This window comes from Melanotaenia boesemani, chromosome 11 (assembly GCF_017639745.1).
Source record: "Melanotaenia boesemani isolate fMelBoe1 chromosome 11, fMelBoe1.pri, whole genome shotgun sequence".
Lineage (NCBI taxonomy): Eukaryota > Metazoa > Chordata > Actinopteri > Atheriniformes > Melanotaeniidae > Melanotaenia > Melanotaenia boesemani.
In genome coordinates, this window is record NC_055692.1 from 27,248,696 (window position 1) to 27,262,554 (window position 13,859).

The 13,859-nt window shown below is 37.0% G+C and overlaps 1 protein-coding gene across 3 annotated transcripts; it reads right to left on the reverse strand.

Annotated features, from left to right (window-relative positions):
* Nucleotides 1-4,191: 4,191 nt before the first annotated feature.
* On the reverse strand, nt 4,192-13,603 carry atad1a (ATPase family AAA domain containing 1a). 3 transcript variants are annotated; one of them, XM_042000264.1, is made up of 10 exons: nt 13,494-13,603; nt 11,361-11,561; nt 11,145-11,243; nt 10,893-11,013; nt 9,414-9,614; nt 8,829-8,935; nt 8,647-8,736; nt 8,347-8,397; nt 7,936-8,108; nt 4,192-6,837 (listed from the first exon to the last, which is right to left on the reverse strand). In XM_042000264.1, the coding sequence occupies exons 2-10, from the start codon at nt 11,532-11,534 to the stop codon at nt 6,708-6,710; spliced, it is 1,146 nt and encodes a 381-aa protein (XP_041856198.1). In that variant the 5' UTR covers nt 11,535-11,561; nt 13,494-13,603; the 3' UTR covers nt 4,192-6,707. The 3 variants fall into 3 exon arrangements, with proteins under 3 accessions (XP_041856198.1, XP_041856200.1, XP_041856201.1); XM_042000266.1 differs by lacking the exon at nt 13,494-13,603 and adding an exon at nt 12,397-12,471; XM_042000267.1 differs by lacking the exon at nt 13,494-13,603 and adding an exon at nt 11,675-11,740.
* Nucleotides 13,604-13,859: the final 256 nt, after the last annotated feature.

Here is a 13,859-nt window from a genome sequence, read left to right on the forward strand (position 1 = left end):
ATTTTTACCTATCTGGTAAAAACAAAAGCATATGAGAGATTGACATGTTTTACAGTACTCCATCAAATCTAAATTTGAAAGTCTGAAAGATGTTTGGATTTTTAAGAAACTGGAAAAAAGCTTAGCTATTTGTAAAGTCTATAGATTATTTAGAAAGTGCAATTTTTGCACCATGAATTTAAATAACGATGCCATTCCAGAAGATTAACACACCAGATAAAAACTGATGACTATAAAGACCTTCCCAGCCACAACATGACTGCAACTGTTTTTTTGGGAAATGGGCTGAATTTTAATGAGGACTGATCAACTAAAATGATACAAGGAAACCTGAGTTGACTTTTGAACAATTTGTTCGGTGATTCGACTGTGATGTATAAACTTACTAATGATATGAACAAAGGAAGGTGACAGGATAAGAAGTGGTAGATACTCAGATGAGGCTTCTTGCATTGGGGGAGATGATGGAAGTAAGGTAGAACTCAGCCTGGAGGGGAAATGATAGAACAGAAGAATGTTTTAACAAGTGGGGATCAGATTGGTTGGCTTGACAAGCAGCAATCATGAAGACCAGCGTTGTGAGGTGTGAGAAAAAAGAAATTAGGAGACAGATTTTTCATATTGTACATCTTCCCTCTCATATTAGCTTTAATGGTTTGAAGGTAGCTAATCAGTTGCTTTATATAAAAAAAAACATTGAAATTAGATGAAAAGAACTTTTAATTTTAAATTTTAGGACCCCCAATTGTGGGCATTTTGAAACAGATGTTGCCAAACCTTGCCTGAACTGTCTGCATTAAAAACTTGAATCTTCTTGTGCTTCACTCTATCAGAGTTGGTCTTTGCAGATATAATGTTCACATATTGTACAACGATTTAATAGAGGTACAGAGCTACAGCTGCATCATTCTAAAGGAATAATTCTACAGTTTTTTAGGCAAGCCTTAACCATTTTTTAACTTGTGGCTTCCCCAGTAACGCATACACTGATATTTACACATCTTAACACATTTTGCAAGTGTTTCCTTTACTATGGCTCCAAAAGTAAGCAAACAGACCTTCCAGCTGCAGAGATATACCCATTTAAATATGGGTATCCAATTTTCAAGCAGAGGCCCAAAAAATAGACACAGGGCTCAAATAGTTAACCAAAAATCGACAGTGCCCTCCTGTGTGACGTATTTCAAGGATCTTTTGAATCCTTTTTGCTACTGTGGAGCTGCTCTGCTATTCACACAGTATGCTTATGCAATATGGCTTTGTGAGTTATCCACTCCAGCAATAAAACCCCAAGCATCAGCAGGCAATAGGATATCCTGCTGAGAAATGCAGCAAAGATAACAGCTGCCACTGATTTCTCTGGGCTCGCTCGATCATGTCCAATGGCCGTGAAGCTTTCAGAGGACAGTCGCAGAGTGAGGCCATTATACACACTCTTCTCTGATGGAAAAAAGGTTGACACCATCAGTACAGCTCTGTGAGCAGCTGTACTGACAGACAAAGTAAATCTATCTGAGTTCTCCTCTCCGTGGGAAGTCTTTGACATCTCCAGCCAGCTGTGCTGCGGGGGAGAGCTCTTTTCCACCGTGTTTATTGACTGGGAGCTGTCCTCTGATTGAAAAGAGCTGGAATGGAGACTTTCACTTTGACTCCCTCTTCATGAATAACTCATCAACAGCTTTGTGAATGACTAATTAATGATTCTGAATCTAGTCTCAAACACACAACCGAGCTGAAAACTCAGTAGGAGGAAAACATTTCAGACACAGTTTCATTAAAGACTGAAGTATTAATATCATGGTACCTGCTGTGTATATCACAGGCAGCAATAACCATGTAAACATTCATCTGTGTTTTTTAACTTATTAAAAATACACCAATTCCTAAAGCACACAGATTTTGGACTTCTATAAAATGAATGGGCATGTATTTATCCTGTGCTAGACACCACTATGCCATGTAAAAGTAAAGACAGTTTTTCTCAGTCATCTCATATTCTGGTGTGTGTGTCTTCAGCTGGCGAGGAGAGAAGTGAAAGGTCAATTCACTGAAGCCATTTCTTGTGTTTAGGTAAACAGTTTGTTTCTGTGGAGTAAACAGCTTCTGAATCCACTCCCATCCACCATTCACTAGATAAGCTGTATACCCACACTCATACATATCTGTAGACAGGTTCAACGAAATGTTAATGTAACTTTTATACAGAGTATATTTCACTGAAAAAAAAAAAAAAAAAGAGAGAATGTAACACAAATTCCTTCAGAAATGTTTTCATAGATAGATTTCACAGTTCCCCAGTAAATAAGAATAAAATAAATAAGAACATTGCTTGGTTTCCAGGTTGGTACACAATCCATTTCCTAATTTTAGGCAACAAATTTTACAAAGACATTTAAGAAATTTGTACATTTCCCAAAAAGTTGTGACACTATAAAATGTAGATAAAAAAAATTTAATTATTTGAAAATTTCATAAACTCATATTTTATTCCCAGTAGAACATAAAAAAATAAAAAAAATCAGATGCTGAAACATCTCATAAAAGTTGAAACAGTGATTTTTTTTTTTTTTAAATTATTGTCCTAATATCTTCTCTTGCAGTAACTGTAAACATCTGGAAAGTGTGAAGACGAGTTGCTGGAGTTTGTGTAGAGAAATGTAACACATCAGGATTGTAGCAGCCTTTGTTGTTGGATACTTTTTGTTTCATGATGCACTTTTCTCTTGGTGAAAGGTCTGGACTGCATGTCTCCCAGAACCTAAAGCTAGTCAAACCTAGGTTCATTGCTTTTACACATAATTTCACATTGAAAAAAGTAGTTGGAATCTCTAATGAGCTTTGTTTTGGGGCATTGTTGTTTCTTTTTCTGTTTTTTTTTTTTTTTTGCTCACCAGGTAAGTTTAGGCATTAAATCTACTTTGTTAGGGAGTGGAAATGGTTTGCTTTAAACTAAAGCCCCTCCCCTTTTCATTTTCTAGAAATATTTCACTCTGGTGACTTAAATACAGTCTCAATAAATGGCTCATGACTAAAAGTATGAGTTGTTCCGTGAGGCTTCATGGGGTTTGAACTAAAAGATAATGTCAACATGGCGTTTTAGCACCATGCTGGGTTAATGTTTTACTGCACTTTAGTTCTAGAATGACAACATGAACTTCATAAGAAATCACAGAGTAAACTTAGATAGAAGAAAGTGTCAATAACTATGCTTGTATAAACGTAAAAGAGGGCTACAAACATTTTTAGAAATTTTCTTCAGGGGACCTCGAGGCAAACATGATCTGCACCAAGTTTCAAAGCAAACCATCCAGTAATGCTTGAGATATTTAATTCAAAACAAAAAAATTAATAAATGTAAACCTCACAGGGGAGCCTCACATTACCGCCACAGAAAAGATTAGGAATTAGGATTTTTAATTTGTCCCATCCTGTATTTATAAAGGTACTACAGTATGAACCAACCTAAGGAGCAACCATGTGTTGATTGCATGGCTAAAAAAAGATGAAGGCCTCTCTCCTTATTAAGGCTTTGTCAGGCACTGATATGAATGACAGGTTAAATGGGGTCGTTCAGACGTAGTTATGGTTTAGTCTGAAAAAGAACAGCGAATCAGAGAGAGAGAGCAAGCAGCATATCCTGATCTTGGACAGCAGCCATGAGCAGCTTACACCAGGAGATGAGCCAGTATCATTATTGTAATATGCCATGAAAATACAGAAATTCCTGCCAGTTTTTCTCTTTTCCCTTTTCATAATTCATAGCAACATGTTTCTGCATCGTAGTGTGTTCAGATTTTGCAACTTTTAATAGCCAAACCACAATTTCAAATTTATTTAGCTATCAGTAATTCCTAAAAGGCATAGACCTGTGATGCCATGTTTTTGTTAGAAAGCAGCTATAGAGCTGCAGCAAACAGCAAGTGAATGAAGCTAATTATGACTAATTAACGCATCCCTTAAGTGGGCAGAGAGTGACTGCAGAAACTGTAGAATTAACAGTTTCTGAAGATTCAGACGCCCAACAAAACCCATATTCACAGATCCAAACTAAATGAGAACAACACAATCAACCATTCTCATTTGGTGACAAGACAACCGCTAAAATTAACATTTGGGTTAGAAGTGTTACAACACACTCACACCGACAACAACTGTGACGACAATAAAATAACAACACCACCGATAACAGAATATTTCAAGTCATTTTAGTTCAGCTGGCATTGGACTGACAGCAAATGTTTCTCCCTGTATCATTTGTTTACTTTTGAACACATTTTATGTTTAGACTCTTTTTACTGCAATTCATTAACAAAAATATGAGACTAGATTTACAATAAAGAGGGAAGAATTTGACTGATTTTATTGTTCTTTACATACTGTGATTATATTATCTGATCTTGTGCTATAATAAGCCATAAGTGAGATATCCATTTCAATAATTTACATTAACTTGAGCATTAAAACTATCGCGCCTGAAATCAGGAGGACTTTATATTAGCAAATATGAGGTTGTCAGGCTAACAAAGGGACAAAAAAAAACAGGTTGTAGTCCATGCTGAAACAGCTAAGTTAGTTAAAAATAAGAGCAATTTTTGTTTGATGTAATTTAATAAATACAGTAGATATTTTATATTTCCTGTTAAACACACACACAGTACGCAACATTTCAATGCCACACTACTGATGAGGGACCTTAAGAGTGATATTGCATTAGTAGAGAACATTTACACATGCGTTACCTTCCTCCAAGAAAGGTAACACAGACCTGAAAGCAGCATTAGATTAAATAGCAACATTCTGACCTTTAACAATCACCTGAGGTTCTTTAATGAAGAGCAACCGATGTCTAAACATCAATGGATAAACCAATAAAAGAGAAACGACCCAGTATGCGGGTTCTCTGTTTTTCAACATAATCCAATAAAAAGGCTCTAAATAAAAGCAATTTGTAACGACTGCCTCTTAGTGATACTGAAGCAACAGTGCCACTACATGGTGGATGACGAACATGGGGGACAAACGGGTGCATGCTGCTAGTACATCTCACACAATCAGGATTTTCATACAACAGGGAGGATTTTAAAATAATAAAAATAATAAAATAAAAAAACAAGTCACCACAACTCCTGACCGACAGCTGATTGAAAGCATATGGATTTGAAAGGCATGCTTGCTCAAAATGAGCCGACGTGTGCTGCAGTGAGGACAATTGCTGTCAGCTTTTGATTGATGCATGAAAAGTTCATCAGTGAAACACTGACAGTAAAACTATGGGTTTCAATGACAATGATAAATGAAAATGACAGCAACTTCTGATTAAAAACACTGGCACATTTTCACATGAGGACATATTAGCTGTTTCTTTTCAAAGTCTTAACATAAAGTCTCCCCTAAAATGTCGTTTTTACTGTGTAGTGATAAGCCAGGTAAGCATTTTTCTTTACAGCTATTCAGTAATTAATAGCCATTACTTAAATGAAAAGATTTAAAGGTCTGTTGTACTGCTGCCCACGGCATGCATTTTTCTGACCGTGTTTCAAGTGGAAACCTTCTTTGCACATGACAATACATCTGCATCTGCTTATACCTCTAAAAATAACTGCACTGCAGCACAACATCTGAACTTAAGTTTTGCTTGCTTATAAAACGGTCTACATTCCACCACAAAGCACTACTTTTTTCATTAGAATTTGTTAATATTACAATAACAGGTCTGATATTAAATGTTTAATTTGGCCTGATGTGCTGTGCTTTTCTGCTAATAAGTCTTTAGGTCTAATAACAAACATTTACCAGCTATATGTTGTATTTTCAAAAAAAACATTCTGACATAATGCTCCTCGGGAGCAGCAATTTTACACATTTAGTACTGTATGCAGATTTACAACCTTACATCAGCCCCCCAAAAGAAGCTACCAAAAAAAAACGAAAAAAAAACGAGTGCTTTTCAGCCCCAGAGAAAAAATACTGATGACATTAAATGTTTAAGAAGTACAAGCACTACATCAGCGAGAAGACAGCAACTCTCAGTACCGGGTCTAGAGGAAGGAGCATAAAGTGGGAATGAAGCTGAGCGAAGACAAATTTAAATCTTATGTTTAAAGAGAGTATTTTATATACACAGATTTTTTTAATGATTTGTGACGTTCCTAAACAGTTAGTTTTTGCTAAACTATTACTGGATAAAGAGAAGTTTGGTATCATCCAACTGTTGCAGAGAATATGATGGGAGATTTGGGAGCAGCGGGATTAGGCAAATCATTTCCTCTAAAATGCCCAAAATGATTCAGTCCATACACTTGCAGTGATTACCAGAGTCCCTTCAGTCACGCAACCTCGCAGGTCCTCATCATGTGTATGTCAGTTGTTGGCTGGCGGATGAGATCTTTTAGCAGTTTGCATAATTTGTGCAATCATGAATTGTTAAGTTTAATGGCTCCTTGAAACAAATAGTGACAGTGCTCTTGAGCAAGACCCTGACAGTTGTCCAGTGGAGCATGTCAGCAGCCAGTATGGATCCCTGTACTCATGCAAACAGGGCTGTGTTGAAAATGAGCATGCTCAGAAAAACTCTGTTAGCTGAAGAACATTAACGGTTGTCTGCTGGCTTTTCCAATAGTACTTCTCATAATTTAGCCAAGTCTCTGCTTGGAGAATCAGAACACACTGATAAAAGAGGAGAAAAAAACGTGTCCCTTCAGTGGTGGTCAGTCCAGAGGAACCTCTGACACGCTGGTTAACATGCAGGCTGTGGCCTGTTTGGATTCCTTCATCTTGTCCAAGCCGAAGAGGAGGTCCAGCTGGGTGACCGGCCGCAACAGCTCCTCATCCACAGGCCTGCAAACAAGGAGTGAAAGATAATGCAAACAGGTGATTAGCTGGGTCACATTCAACGTATCTAATAACTGTTTATTAATATCTAAAAAAACGTACTGTGACTTTAAATCTGCATTGCCCAGTGAACAAATTTCTTATTTTTTATGTTTAAATGCTTAAGATTGGGTTCAAGTTAATCTACAATTTGCATAGCTTTGTGGGAGATACTGGTTTAGTCATAAATGATCACCATTTTACTCTAAAACTACTGATTTAATACACGGTATGAATTTGGGATGTACCTAATGTTATCAGGAAATGCTACAACATTAGCAAATATTTGTACACATTTCTTTACATGTAATCATGTATGACTTCCTAATTCTGACATAAGTTGGTTGCAATGTATTTACTATACACGGTATATATTGATATTCTTTTCTTCTCAGCAGTAGTGCCTTGCTCCAACAGTGATTTTTAAAGAGTTGCTTAGCAACAGCTGAGAATGGGTTACACAGATCAGATATTTTTATAAAACCTTTTATATGCTGTCAAATGTTTTTCAAGTCAAACAGATCCATCTGGTTTATAGACGCAGAGAAGTGTGTGATATGGAGAGAGTTACTAAAAGGACTCGCATTTAGTTAATGTTGCCCTGACTTAAAAAAAAGAGACTTCACAAGTAAGATTGAATAAACAGCTTCATACAGATGAATTACATTTTTGCAAGCTCTGAAAAAGGTTTATGAACACATCCCAGTGGAGCTGAATAGTCCTTGTGCTATTAGACATTAATGAAAAATTAATTACTGTAGATCATGGATTAATTCCAAGTATTTTACCTCCATATGTACTTGATGTAAAGCACAAAGGATTCTTTGTGTATGAAATGTGCTAAAAAACATGAACACGCCCTTCCTCACCTTTATGTATCCTCTAATCTAAACACAGTTTTTTAAAAGCTTGAGCATTTGAAGAGATAATAGAAAAGAATGGAAGCTTTTTTGGGAGTGAAAATGTAGGTACCAAAATCTCACACTGGTTAACTTGCAGACCATTTGGGGCATGTTGTCAGTGCAAACGGGGGCTGTGAAATGTTGTTTGTGAAAATGAGCCTACTTGTCCTCCTCTAGGCGGTCCTGTAGCTGCTGTGCAATCTGCCTCATCTGTTCCTTGCGGACGTAGTCCCGGACACGGTACATGGCTGCATCGCGGCAAAGCTCTCTGAGGTCGCTGCCAGAGTAGCCTTCTGTCTTCTCTGCAATCTCCCTCAGATTAATAGCATTACTCAGCTGTGAAGAAAAGACAGATGCGTAATATCAGACAATTACATAGAATTTAGCTGTCACTAGTCTTTGGACTGTGTTGGTTGCTGCCAATCAAGAGCTAATGGCTAATGGGAGATGCAGTTTATTTTATTGTGATTTGACAGGAGAAAATACAGGTAAGACTCTTAAGAATGACTCAAAACTGAGCAGTGAATAGAATAAATTGTTCACAGTTGACAAGAATGAGAAGAAAACATCTTACATTTTCTCCTGATAAAATCAGCTTCAGGATGTCTTGTCTCTGCCTCATGTTCTGCAGATAGAAAGAAAGGAATTGGTTATATGGAAACTAAAATGCTAAGGCATGACAATTTAAAAAATAAGTGGTTTTAGCACTGAGCAGAAGTAGGTTGCAGGAGCTTATTGTATATTTTTCATTCATGTTAACATTGAATCAAATACTACTGGTATTCTTCCACAATACTGTAAAATAAACTGAGATTATTTTGTAGTTATTGTTTAGACTGAGTCTACGCAACCAGTGTACATGCATGCATCTTACTGGAAGGCCAACGTGAAATGTGGCTGGCATCCGGCGCAGAATAGCTGGATCCACATCTTGTGGCCTGTTTGTAGCTCCCATCACCATCACCTAAAATTTTATTAATCACCAACTGAGGCATTACAAATGTGTTTAATCAGGTAGGTATATCACAGTTTGAAAAAGAGCCATGCTTGTGCTACCTGGGTGCTTAAAGAGGTGTCAAGTCCATCCCACAGGCTCATGAACTGGGCTTTCATCATGGCTGTGGCCTCATGATCCAAGCTGGAGCGGTTTCTCAGAAATGACTCTTACACACAAGAGGAAAACACAGAAATTAATGGATGAAAGGAGAAAGTACATAAAACTCACACTGGTTGATTTGGCCAGCTCACCAAGCAGCTGACTCAGACTTGTTCTTTCTGAATATAATTGGCTGTATTGCATATCCATTGCAGATAATAAATGCTAAACACAGTTCTGAAAACTTGACAAAATATCAACAATTCTGTTGGCTATGCTATGTTTGAGAAAGTACTCAGATTGTGTGACTTTAAAAATTCCTGTCCTAGATTTACAGTCTTTAACAATGAGCTGAAAAATCTCCCTCACACCTCTTTCAGATGATTTGCTGTAATTACAAGACTTTATCAAAGAAACCATTTCAGTTGTTTCCCATTATTACAACTTAAAAGAAATAAAACTAAGACAAATAAATATAACATGGTAGTCAACTAAAATCTTACAAAATAAACACAATTGTTGTGCATCTTGTGAGGGAAACTCACCAATTTCATCAATGAAGACAATACAAGGCTGAATTTTGACAGCTAAAGAGAAGACTGCAGCAGTCAGCTTCTGGGATTCACCATACCACATGTCTGTCAGAGTGGAGGCCTGAAGGTTAATAAACTTGCAACCTGAGGCTTTGGCTGTTGCCTTGGCAATCATGGTCTTCCCACATCCCGGAGGACCAAACAATAAAACACCTGTAAAGACAAAAGATGAATTAGGATTCGCTGATTCTCTTTCTTGTTCTTCTCTGGCATATGTACAAACAGAAAGCTGGGCTTCACTAACTGTTCCCACAGGCATCGTTTTTTAAAGTTATTTGATATAAACAATGCCTAAAGTCTAGGAACAGAGCTGGATTCCCAAAGCAGCTAATTTTGGAGGCTGACTCATCCCGAAGCTTAGTGGAAAGCTTTGTGTCAGACAGTGTAAACTCTCTACTGACAGCAAAGTACCCCTCATCATCCTCATCCTCCTCCTCCACTGTCACGCTGCCAAGTGGAAAAATCTGGTCAGATACTTTTTATTTTGCACACTGTTCTAGATGGGATCATAACTGACTGGACTGATTTTAACAATAATAAGAATGACTCAATGACACACAGAATAATTACAGTTACTTCTAGTTGTCACTAACCTTCAAGATGTCTGGCTAATTTTTTCAGTCGAATGATTCATTTTTACACACTAAGGTATTGTAGGAGCGACTCTGATTTAAGGATTTAGATGGCTTATCAATGAGGTTAAAGGTCTGGTAGTAAGGCTGTTCAGGAGGTAGAAGACAAAGCGTGGGCCACTTATTGGACAAAGCAATATATATATATATATATATATATATATATATATATATATATATATATATATATATATATATATGAACATTAAAATGCTTCTTATCATAATATACCACGATTATGTTCTAAAGCACAAAATTCGACAACCACAAAGACGTGGAAAGGTTCTGCATTAGTGAACAAAAACTAAATACATGTGTGGCACAGAAACTACACTGAAAATAAACAAGGACATAGCAATTTGATGTAATTCTCTTTTGTTTTTATGCTTATCATGTCCACAAACACACACTCATTGGCCGGTCTGTATAAACACCCTCTCACTCAAAAATGTCCCAGACAAGCAAACTATTAAACAACAGGGGAGGGAAATACAGTTAGAGAGTTTGAGTGAGTCTGTACATAAATACAAAATGACACCTGGCTAATGGGTGAGTGTATTAGTGAATAATTGTGCCATATTTACCATAAAGAGAACTATATGGTAGAGTTTTATTTTTACTATTCCTTTTTCAACCGTAAAAGCTGTATAACTGTCACACAGTTAAAATAACTGTAGAAAGGCACGTCTGACAGCACTTTCAGAGATTGGTCTTTTAAAAACTAATCTTTTTTAAAGACTTTTTTAGCCTGCACATTGGATTGCATTTCTAGGTTTGAGTAAATTATATATTAAAGTACCTTTAGGTGGCTGGAAGAGTTTGGATTCAGGTAAAAGATGTCTCTTTTGAAAAGGCAGAATAACTGTGTCTTGCAGCTCATATATGACCTCATCCAAACCTGCAATATCTCTCCAAGACACCTGCAAAAAAGGGTACAGTAAAGTGAAAAAATATCTCAGATATTTATATCTCAAATATATCACCAATCATAAAAATGGGCAAATAAAAATTTCAAGGTATTTGATAATTAGTAAAATAGTCTCAGGGTTACCTTCATAGTCTGCGGATCAACAAGGTGAGATGCAATATTCATCTCATATTCTGTTAGTTTGACCCCTTCAACACCTATCCTTTTCATCAGCTGTTCTGCCTAGAAAGATGAGATACACAACCCAAATGAAAGCAAAAGAGGATTAGAGACATGATAGCGTGCAAGGCACATTTAACTCAAGCTTATGGTATTTAATAATGCTCAGCCACTTCATACCCTTTTCTTGGCTTGACTTTTCTGTTTAGAGGTAGGGTCCATTGCTTCTACCACCCATTTGATGCTGTAGTATGTGGCTGCACCAAAGATGGTCAGCCTCACCAACATGCCCAGTACCTCATTCCTGGACAATGGCCGCATCAGGGCCTCTCTGGGAAGATCTTTCAACAGCATATCTGCTGGCTGATGTTAGTCCATTGGCTAGATGAAAAGGTGGGAGGCAGACACAGCATTAAAATAATGAGGACACAGTATTACTATCCATCTGTCCATTTGTTATACCAGATTAAACCAATACAGGCAGATGACTCAACAATTTTATCTGGCGTGAGACAGGGTACCATGGATAGGTCCATCATAAGAGCACAGTTATATTAGATATTAGATTATATTACAGATGAAACTCCCAGCTTTATTAAGTATAAACAAAATACTTGCCAACATTAACTTTATTATTATTATTATTATTATTTGGACAGATCACGAAAAAGTACGATGTATGGATGTGATCAATGTGAACTAAACTTTCATTACTGTTAGATGGATAAAATATGCTGAAATCAAGAGTTCTTTGGGGGTAGCTAAAAATAGCCTAAAATGTTTTGACACAAACGTTAACATGAACTCAGTAAAGCATTATTTATTTTCTTTCTTCTTCTTTTTTTTTTTAAATAAACAATGCGTCAATAATTTTCCCGGTCATTAGCTTAACAGTTACTTGAAGGGTCTATAACGTTTGCTCTTTTACCATATCTTAAAGTTAAAAGGATCCGATACCTACAAACAACATACCGTCATCTTATGGGAGCAGTTTCATTCATTATTTATGTTTTCAAGAAGGACAACAGCAATTTAGCATCTGTCGTATATCAAGCTAATATTGCTATTAGCTACAACAGTACCAACCTGCCACTTAAACATCGTGACATTTTGGCCTCGTAGCTAATTAGAAATATTGTTCCCTTTTTCTGTAAACTGGCATAAATATATTTAACATCAATCGCTATAATAAGAAAAATGACAGAATCACACTTACTAAATTGGGAATGAGCAATGTATTCAAAGCAACGTAACGAAACTGCATTGACGGTGCAACACATTTTGTGACTCGGGCAGGAACAAGCACTTTAGTTCCTGAAGGCATTTTTCATAGAAAACCACTGGATGGCAGAACTTCCACATTCATAAGCTGCACATCAGCCCCGCAGACTGCATCTACATTAGCACATCATATCAGAAAAACTGTTGTTAGAAAAATAGTAATAATGACAAAAAGGAAAGTCGATAGATGCTGCAATAATCAAAACAATTCAAGCAAATTTTGTTTAATTATTTTGTGGGTTTTGTGTGTTTGGTTTTTAAATAGGTTTGCATAAAAACCACAGAAAAAATAAAATCTATATTTATTTTGTAGAGCAAGACATTATCTTTTGTAGAAGAATATTTTCAGGGGGATGTCTCTGGATCTGTTTGAAAGATTTAGCACCACATACTCAAGCATGTCCTCGGGGAGGCGACATGCAAATATACCCCAGTGTGAGATAGCATATCTGAAGCCATAATCTTTGCTTGGTTTCCACTCTTTTCCAACATTGTCTGATAGTGAATAATGCAGTCTTCTTAACAGCAGCCTCAAAGATAAGGCTGTTACAAATGGCCCTCTTCTACATGCAATTTATCACACATAGGCCAACGGGATTTTTAATTGTCACAGATTGTGAGCTAAATTTGAAGATGCTGTTACAGCTTACATGTGGACCAGTTTTGACTATAACTTTCAGCAGGGACTCTCTGCTTAGCAGAAACTGAAGAATTTAAAACTAGAGGTTGCAATACAACACCAGTGATTTAACTGACAGCTCCTACATTAACCCTGAAGCTAAAATAAGCAAAATGAGTTCTAATTGCAACATTTATCCCAGAGTTCATAATAGGATGCAATCCAGCCCAATGTACCACACTTCTGAGCATAATTAACTGGATTATGAACAATAGGCTTGAGAAAAGGGGATTGAAGGGGGACACCAAAGGCTCCTCCTTTTGGTTGTCCAATTAGTTGTCCAAATTGGACGCAGAAATTCCATCCTGGTCCACTACGGCTTTCGCCATCCAGTGCAGCAACAGTAAGTTTACCTTTGTTGTGGAAAATGGCACAAGCTGCTACTGCACACATCTTGGGCAGCAAAAATGCTTCATAAAAAGCTTTAATCCTCCTGTACTGCAGAAGCGAGTCCCAGGAGATAGTAGCCTGACGAGGCCAGTTTGATGGGTTTTGAGCATAAAAGCTTGGAGTTCTGTATCTGCAAAGAGCAGCCAAGACTTCACATTCCCACAATGCCTAGCAGCTTGCCCAAACAACTACTGTCAAGCAGGTTGGTGCAGAAAAAATACATCCAGCTCCTGGTAAACCTCAACTCTGCTGAGACTGAAAGAAAGCTTTTACTTCCCAAAGTTGCACTCTTTTGAGAAAAAAAAAAAACAAACAAAAAAAAAAAAACA